At 60.8% G+C, this 8,963-nt stretch overlaps 1 protein-coding gene across 1 annotated transcript; it reads left to right on the top strand.

The window, feature by feature from the left end:
* The first annotated feature begins 6,698 nt into the window (after positions 1–6,698).
* On the top strand, positions 6,699–8,464 carry HOXB13 (homeobox B13). Its single transcript, XM_076356477.1, has 2 exons — positions 6,699–7,317; positions 8,208–8,464. The coding sequence occupies exons 1-2, from the start codon at positions 6,699–6,701 to the stop codon at positions 8,462–8,464; spliced, it is 876 nt and encodes a 291-aa protein (XP_076212592.1).
* Positions 8,465–8,963: the final 499 nt, after the last annotated feature.

Raw genomic sequence — 8,963 nt, 5'->3', positions numbered from 1 at the left:
CCCCGGAGCCCCCCGAGCCCCGGCTGCAGCCCGGGTGTCTCCCCCCCGCCGCGGTCGCCGCCTTCCTCCCCACCCTCCTCCGCCCCGGGCGGCCCCGGCCGCCGCCCCTGCAATAAGGAAGGGGGCGGAGGTGGGGGGGACAAGGAAAGGGCGACCTTTGAAACCCCCCTCCCCGGCCCCACGCCCGGCGGGGACCCAGGTGCCCTGCGGGGAGAACCGGGGCTGCCCCGGCGCTCAGGGCCACCCCGGGGGGGGGGGGGGGGGGGGTGCAGAACCGGGGACACCCGCCGGGCTCCCTGCCCTCCCCGGCCCGCCCGTGGGCTCTGCGGAGAGAGGCGAAGCACAAGGTGCAAACGGTGGGAAGCGGAGCCCGGGGATGCGCGGCCGCCGGCGGGGATGCTCCGGGGGGCTTCGCTGCCCACCCCGTCTGATTTACCGCGGGGCTTTACACCTCCCCGGCGGGGTGAGCGGGGGAGGCGAAGGAAACCGGGGCAACACCAGGGAAGATGAGCTCTGCGGCCCCAGTTTGCCCTCAGAGTGTTTTCAGCGACGCGCATCTAGTGCTGTGCTCTCAGTCCTTCCCTATGGCTCTTCCCACTTCACGCTGGGATCTCAAACTGGATTCAAGGGCTGAGGGGGGGACAGGGAGGAGACCCTGCTCTCAACCCTTGAATTACGGAATAAGTAGAAATGTGTAAAAATGCATTAAAACCCACCAGGACGGGGATGTGGCTCCCTGTCCCCCACGATGCTGCAGCCCAGGGCGCACTGGAGCTCTAGGCCGGTCCAGGCGTGATGCTCGGTGCCTCTCCGTGCTGCATCCATCTGCCCTCACTGGGAGTCCCCCTGCACCGCAGTGCACTGGACAGGGGAGGCAGGAGAGACCTCCCCAGGCCCGGCCTGGCAGTGGCAGTGGTGAGGGCAATGCACGGACCGTCTCCCAGCGGTTGTAGTAACCTCTTGGCGATTTATTAAGCACAAAGTCTCCCAACGCGCTTGCTATGGTCTCTGCTCTGCCTGGGCAATGCTGAGCCCAGCCCTGCGCCTGTAGGTAACCCCTCTGAGGCATTATTGATCCACCGACCAGGCTCAGGAAGGCAGACGAAGCCTGAATGAAGCACTTGGCCACTTTTTGGATGTACGCAGATCTCTCCCTGCAGTACAGGTGAGAAACACACAAGATTCAGCCGGAAAAGCAGCAATGCTGCGCCCCGGATACCTCCGTGGAGCGTTCCCACACCGTGACTGCCCTGAGGAGGTTCAGATTCCCAATATTTTACCAGCTCTGAAGACCTTGGCCCTAAAGGCCTGGGGCGGTTTTGCCACGAATAGCAGGAGGCATAATTCCTCTCGCAGCAGTCACCGCAGGCCTGGGGACCTCAGTCACTGTCCTGCTGGCCTGAGCACCTCCGTGCCCAGCCTGGGACTAGGAGCAGCCATCACCCATCTTGCCATGATTGACGATCCGTCCTACTGAGCTCAGTGAGACTTCCCTGAGCGTAGGGCATGAATCACGCCAGGCGTGTGAGTTAGGGCCTGGCCCTCGGTGGAGATCGCCGTATCAATGGCTCGGTCCAAAAGACAAAGGTCTCATGTTTGGATTTCTGCCCTAGGGAGAAATCTCTGATCTACCAGAGACGCCAGAAAAGAGAGCAACAACCCATCGAGTGCAGCGGAGCTGCGCTGGAGCAGAGGCACGGTCCAGCTTACAGGCTTGCCTGTAAGTTTATGCTACGAGGGAAGGGGATTCCTCTGGTTCCCACCTCCAGGCTGCCCCGTGCCCAGGGTACCCCAGCAGTGACGTGCCTGGTGCAGCAGAGCTGCTCCCGCCCCGGCTGGATGCCACCAGATTCACCTCCTGCAGGGCACGTTTTCGAGGACAGGCCTCAAAATCGTCCCGATTCCCCCAAAAATGTGGCTCACCTCCAGCCCCTCCACGAGCACGGTCAAGCCGTGCCCCCTCGCAGGCTGCCTGCGGGGCCCACACCCGGCTGCAGGCTCCCACCAGCAGTGGAGGGAGCAGCCGGGAAAGCGCAAAGGATCTGGACGGCTCCTACCAAATTAAACATCAGAAGCAGGGCTTAAAAGCCACGCACAGAGTAACTCCCCTTTTCTCCCACAACAGCTGAAATAAATTGCTTTAGCTGAGCAGGAACCTGGGGAACACAGAGTTAGTCCCTGGTGCGTGCAGCGATGGGCGCACGCTGCCGGGCTCGGCGCCGATGGGGAAATGTGCTCAGGCGAAAGGGCCGCTCCGGCTGGGCGGGATGGACGGGATGCACGGCCCCAGCGCACGACGCACGTATACACACGTATAGGGGTGTGTGGAGCGGGTGTGGAGAGATGCACGTTTTGCCCTATTTAAAGAAAGGGCGTTTGGAGAGCTGGGTTGTACACAGAGCCGACACAAGCGGGGACACCCAGCTGCATTTTATGTGGCTGTTTCCAGGTCGGGGATGTGCAAACGTCTCTATCTGCAGCAGACAGAGAGATAAAACACAAACATATCGTATAACACGTTCGTATTTTATCTCTCTGCTCCCGGGCAGGAGCATTTGCTCCAGAAGCTGTACCCAGGCCACATCCCCTCCGCTTCCCCCAGGCTTTTGCTCTGTGGGTAAAGCCATCGCCAGCTCCCACCACTCTTCTTCCTCTCCCGGAGGCAGGAGCGGGGTCAGGGTTGATCCCCTTTGAAGTTTCAGCCTCCCCGGCCGATCTGCTCGGGCTGGGGGAGGCCGGGGCTGCAGGGGAGGGTGCAGGAGGTGGGAAGGGGGCTCATGGAGGGGCATTTTCCGAGGGAGTTGGTGGGGTTTGGGGCTGGGAGCGGGGGGCGCCGGCAGCTGCGGCCTTTGGAGAGCCACCATGGTATTTCATCTTCCATTTTGGCGAACAGCAGGGCGAGACCCAAACTGGAGGTTTCAGGTTGGACAGCTCGGGAGCAAGAGGCGAGCGGTCCGAGGTACAGCTCGGCCCTCCCGGTTCCTCAAAGGGAAACTAAAAGGCAAGGAAGGAGGCTCCAGTCAAGCCCGGGGAGGGGAGAGGAAACCTGGGAGGCGCAGGGACGGCGAGAACCGGGTTAAACAAAACACCCCGAGTTTGAAATCACCCCACATTTCACCCCAAAAAGGGGTGGGGGGTGGGTCAGAAGGGCACTGCAGTGATTGCGGCGCCAGGGCTTCAGCGCGGAGCGGGGATAAAAAGAGCAAAGAGAAGTCAGGCCACGCTCTCTGTTCCCATGCCAGCTGATTTGTTCAAAGGATCCACGAGAAATGCGCTATAAAATACAGATTCTGACCCTCCAGGCTTCAGGGAGAGAAATATTCGCACCTACATCCCCCGGGCTTCCGGGGATGCCTGTGGGGTGGGAAAGGAGGGGCCGGCGGCGAAGGGAGAAAAAAGAAATAAAAGATCAAAATGTTTGCCTTTATTTGATTTTTTCTTCCCAGAAATATTGCCAAAATCAGAAACCAAAGAGCTGGGCTCCCTTCCAGACCCAGAATTCAATTTTCCAACAATTGATTATTTCCAAACGTTAAGTCTTTAAGTAGTTCCAATTTCTTCCCCTTCAAACTGCTTTGGGGTTTGGGTTGGTTTTGAGTTTTTTTCCCCTTGTATTTTGTAACGACGGCCTCAAATTCAATTGCTTAAAAAAATCACAGACTGTTAAACAGTTATCCCACAGTTTTTTCAGATTCCAGATGGTATAAATATTAAATGGATCCTATCGAGAATATCATAAAAGAATAGCTGCAAACTAATAAGCACATTTGACAATTTTAAGTCCGATCCTAGAGAGGAGAGAGGAACTAGTAAAAGAAAACCATTTTTTCCTTTAAAATAACCCCGTTCCTCTTGCTTTATTGTGACCTTAAATATTGCACTGCAATTTTCTCCGTAAAATTGTCAAAGAACGGAAATCTTCATACCAGTTTGGAAGTCGCATTTTTAAACCATTTCCACGGCAAAGCCTGCTCGAAATTTTCCGACCGCGTTAAAAAGAAGATGAACCGAAGGGAAGCGCGGTCTTAAAAGCACGAGGTCCGCTGCAATTTCGGAAACCCGGTAACGCCTCGAAACAAATCAGCCGAAGTGCAGGTTTTTGGGGGTGAAGAGGTGGATTCCTCCCCGACCCTTTGCCGGGGCAGCGTCCGCGGGAGGCGGAGGGGCGGCTGCGGGGGCAGAGCCCGCCGGCCGCCAGCCCCCGCGCACCGGCCCGCCCGAGGAGCCCTTGGGAAACGGGGTAAAAAAAATCACATTTCCGTGAATCGGAGGTTCCGTACCCTCGTTTATGGGGGTGTCTGTGCGCGCTGGGCTGGCCGGGCGCTTCTGCCGGTGGATCCCGCTCCTCCTTTTTTTCCCCGCTTGGATTAAAAAGAATAAATAAAAGGAAATAAAGTGAGAACGAACCACCGGGAAAATCTGCAGCGAGTCGGTCTGTCCGCGGATCCCGCTCCAGCCTCAACCCCGGGACGTCTCGGGAGCTTCTCCCTGGGACCGAGCTCTCCCCGCGGCCGCGGGGGCTCCGGTGGGGCGGCGGGGCCGGGGCAGCCCCGACGGCCGCCGCCACAGCGAAGCCCCGAAGTCAACAGGCTTTTAACTTTCAACTTGGCCTTGACCTCCGGATTAAGCCCGACCTTTCTGTGAAGGGAGCAGGGTGAGGCGCGGGGGAGCTGCGGCCCCGTCGGCAAACACTCGGCCGCCCGTCGCGGCCGCCGTGCCCCAGAGCCCGAGTTACGGGCTGGTTCAAAGCAAATGGGGAGAGGGCAGGAGCGGAGGGGAATAAAAAGGGCATCAAAGAAGGAGCGCAGTCGTTAAACTACGGAAAAGGAAGAAAGAAGCTTTGAAATCGGAAAGGTGAAGGCTAAAAACACAGGGATTTTTTATTTTATTTTTTTTTTCCCCTCCCGAAAAAGAAAATGGTCGGTTTCGGTGAGGAACCAGGATTTTTAGCGGACGAGAAGTGCCGAGGAGCGAAGCCGCAGCTTCGCGACGCGGTTCATTTATTTCCCCGGGAGAGAGGACGGGGTGCGGGAGCGGATCTCGCCGAGACAGCCCGGGACAAAGCCCCTGCAGATGCCGGGAGCTGGAAGGAGCCGTGTTTGGGGGGGGGGGGGTGGGGGGAAGCTGCCCCCCGCAGCGAAACGGGGCTTTTCCCCGCCTGGGCGAGCTTTGCAATCATCACTTTAACCCCTATTTTCTGTCGTGATTTCTGTCCCTACGTGTCAAACACTGTCGCGGCTCCTCTGGGCGGACGGGTCGTTGCTTTGGTGGCCCAAAGGCGTGGCAGAAGGAGAATTTTTATTGCGATTTGATGGTCAGAAAGCAGAAATCTCTCGATTTCTTTGCACGAAGGAAACAAGGCAAGAGCTCAAACTGCCTTTGGGGGAATTCCGGCAAAGCTTTTCCTCAGACAAGGCCTTTGGGGGAAAACCAGAGAGAAAAAGGAGAGAAAAACGCGGCTGTGTGTGTTTGTACCATGGGTACAGACGATTAAAAACGCGCGTACCTGAATGATTTATCGGCACGCACATAGGCACAGGCCTCAGGTATTTACCCCAAATTTTCCAGACCGGTGTAATCCCTCATCGCCACGTCCGTCTGTCTTTCCCCCCTCCTGCCTGTCTCTCCACCTGTCTGCTGCTCCTGGACCCCAAAGAGGCTCTCTGTATCATTTTCCCACCACCCTTTTTCCGAACTCTTTTCCTTTGGGATGCTTCTTAGCCGGGGTCCACGCTGACCTGCAGACCCGGCCCAGGGCCACGCCAGCGCCGTGCGTGGCAATAGCTGTGTGCAAGCAGACTGATTCCGCCCCCCTCCTTTGCAGTTATTTTTTCGGGGTACCGGGGACCCCCTTTCCCCTCTCTCCTTGCTTTTAGGGCCATGCCCTGTCCCTCTCCCCGAGGATACAGGTTTCGGCCTTTTGCAGCTGGAAGGGGGGGGGGGGGGGGTGGGTGACGATGTGCGTGGGATAAAACCCCCGAGCAGGGACAGAGAGCGAGGCCGGGGCGGAGGGGAGGCCCCGTCCCCGGGGGTTCACCGCTGCCCCACGGCTGCCAGCCGTCACCCCGCTAGGCCGAGGGGGGTCCCCGGCTATCCTCGGGCTGGGCCGATTATTTCCCAGGGCAGAAGCCGCCGGACCTGCGTGGGAAGAAGGGGCCACACCGGGGAAAAAAAAAAAAAAAAAAAAAAGGGGGAAAAAGAAGAAAAAAAGGTGGTTTTAATCTGAGCCCGGATTTTTCCACCGGGGACTGCTCCTCCGCGCCGTTCGTGATCCTCCCTCCCCTTCCCCTCCCTCCCCTCGTCCCCCCCATTCCCCCCCACCTCTGCCCCCTTTTTTTTTTAGGCAAGATGCAGCGCAAGAGGCGCCTCCCGTGTACCCGCCTGTCACGTGCGGGGGGGTCCCCCTCCTCCTCCTCCCGTTGCAATAAAAGTATTTTCGCAATTTCTGCAGCCAGGGTTTATTGGGGCTGGAGGTTTTTTTGTGTGGGGTTGGGTTTTTTTTCCTCCTTCTCCGTCCTTTTCCCCCCGAGCGGCAGCCAATGAGGCAGCCCCCGGCCGTTGCGTCAGGGCAGCCCGGCGGGGAAAGGCAGCTCTCGGCAGCTCGCAGCCTTTTAAAAAGATCCGGGGACCCCCCTCGGGCAGTGCCCGGGTGCTGCCGAGCAGGCTCTCCCCATGCCCCGGCCCCCGCGCCGCCCCCCATGCAGCCCCCGGAGCCCCGCGGTCCCCCGGGCCTCGAGGGGCTCCTGGCAGCCGGCGGCTTCGCAGGCGGCCAGGGCAGGGGGCTGCTGCCGCCTCCCCCCCCGGCCCTCGGCGGCCCTTCGCCTCCCACCGGGATGAACCCCGGCTACCCGGCGGAGGGGCCGGCCGAGCCGCCCAAGCCGTGCCCCGCCGCCCCGCCGCCTCCCCCGGCCGCCCCGCCGGGCCCCGCCGCCTCCGCCCCGCTGCCCTACGGATACTTCGGCAGCGGCTACTACTCCTGCCGCGTCGCCCGCAGCGCCCTGAAAGCCGGCCCGGCCCAGGGCCCCTTCCCCGCCGAGAAGTACCTGGACCCCCCCGCGGGCAGCGAGGACTTCCAGAGCCGCCCCGCCGAGTTCGCTTTCTACCCCGGCTACGGGGCCCCTTACCAGCCCGTCGCCGGTTACCTGGACGTGTCGGTGGTACCGGGGTTGGGAGGCCCGGGAGAGGCCCGGCATGAGACTCTGCTGCCCGTGGACGGTTACCATCAGCCGTGGGCTCTGGGCGGTGGCTGGAGCAGCCAGATGTGCTGCCCCAAAGAGCAGGGCCAGGCCGGGTACCTCCTGAAATCCGCTTTTGCAGGTAAAGTCGCTGTGCTGGGGCTGCGAGGGGCTGGGAGAGGGGAGGGGGCTGTGTGTGTGTGGGGGGGTGCATCGTGCGGGGGGGGGGGGGGGTTGGGACCAACGCTTAAAATAATCTGCCGGGGAGCCGCTCTTGCCGTCCAGTAACGCTTGCAAGGTAGCCCAAATTAGCCGGTAGGTAGGTTTCAAAAAATAATAATTTAGATTAACACTGCCCTTTGCAACTCATCGCCCTCCGAGCAGGGGGGCAGATGGTGATACCGTCCGGGTTCAGACGGTGATACCGTCCGGGTTCAGGCACCGTCCCGGCAGCTGCGGGCCAGCCGCAGCCCGCCAGCGGCACTCGGAATCGGGCTGCTTTAAAGGGGGTAAGGGGTGCTCATGGCCCCCACCGCGCCGGGACGTGAACAGGGGGGGCCCTTCCCACGCACACCCGCCCACGCCACGCCGGTGAGGATTGAACTCGCCCCCGGCCCTGCTCGGCCGCGCACCGGCCGCGCTGAAACCGCGGAGCGAGTAAGCGAGTACGCGGGTATTAGCGCGGGTCTCACCCACGTCGGTGTTTTGCCAACGCTTGGATTTCTCCCCCCCCCCCCCAAATAATAAATTCAGAGAAGAAAAACAACCTCTAAATATCAGTAGGGAGAATATATAACTTAAATATAATATATAACTTAGAATATGTAACTTAAATATCTTCAAATATCATCGCTGTCAGGGAGGCTGGAGGGAAGCAGTGGGGTGGCAGGGAAAGAGGGTGCTGCTTGCAGGGAAAGGCGGTGGGTGCAGGGGGGTGGGTGCAAGGGGGTGGGTGCAAGGGGGTGGGTGCAGGGTGCGTGGGGACACCCCCCCCCCCCGGCCCCGCTCAGCCCCGTCTCTCCCCGCGCCCAGACTCCGCCGGGCAGCTGCCCCCCGACGGCTGCTCCTTCCGCCGGGGCCGCAAGAAGAGGGTCCCGTACAGCAAGGGGCAGCTGAAGGAGCTGGAGAAGGAGTACGCCAGCAGCAAGTTCATCACCCGCGACAAGAGGAGGAAGATCTCCGCCGCCACCAACCTCACGGAGCGACAGATCACCATCTGGTTCCAGAACAGGCGGGTGAAAGAGAAAAAAGTCGTCGCCAAAATCAAAAACAGCAGCAGCACCCCGTGAGGACACGGCCACCGCAAACCCCCAAGGGGTCCCCGTCTGCCCCCCTCCCCTCCCCCCCCCCCGGGGGCGGGGGGGGAGCTCCGGCACCGTCAGCGGCGGGAGCGAGCGGCGCCCGGGGCGGGCTGAGCCGTCCCCGCCGCCCGGGGCAGCGCAGGGCGCTGGGCACCGCTCCCCGCTGCTCCCGCGGGGTGAGACCCCCCCCGCAAAGGAGGGCGACTTAGGCAGACGCCCCATCCCTGCCCGCTTTGCACGCAGAGGACCCTGTACAGTTTGCTCCTGCCTTACAACGCCGCTGCCACGTCGTGCTCCCTCCGTCTCCCGCCGCTTCGGTTTGAACCGCATCCTCAGAGCGCTTTAAAAAAAAAAACAAACAAACAAAAAACCCCCCAAAACAAAACGAGAAAACCCGTCTAATCGCATTAATTAACCCCAATACGCAACTCCCGGCTCGCCTGCGTGCGGCGGGAGCGGGGCTGTGCGGGGCGGGGGCGGGGGGGGG

Source organism: Aptenodytes patagonicus, chromosome 20, assembly GCF_965638725.1.
Source record: "Aptenodytes patagonicus chromosome 20, bAptPat1.pri.cur, whole genome shotgun sequence".
Taxonomy (NCBI): Eukaryota; Metazoa; Chordata; class Aves; order Sphenisciformes; family Spheniscidae; genus Aptenodytes; species Aptenodytes patagonicus.
This window is presented reverse-complemented; position numbering and strand designations above follow the sequence as displayed.

Coding starts and splice junctions, on each gene's coding strand:
- HOXB13 (XM_076356477.1), top strand. CDS start 6,699: ATGCAGCCCCCGGAGCCCCGCGGTCCCCCGGGCCTCGAGGGGCTCCTG. Junction 7,318..8,207: donor CCTGAAATCCGCTTTTGCAG/GTAAAGTCGCTG, acceptor CCCCGCGCCCAG/ACTCCGCCGGGCAGCTGCCC.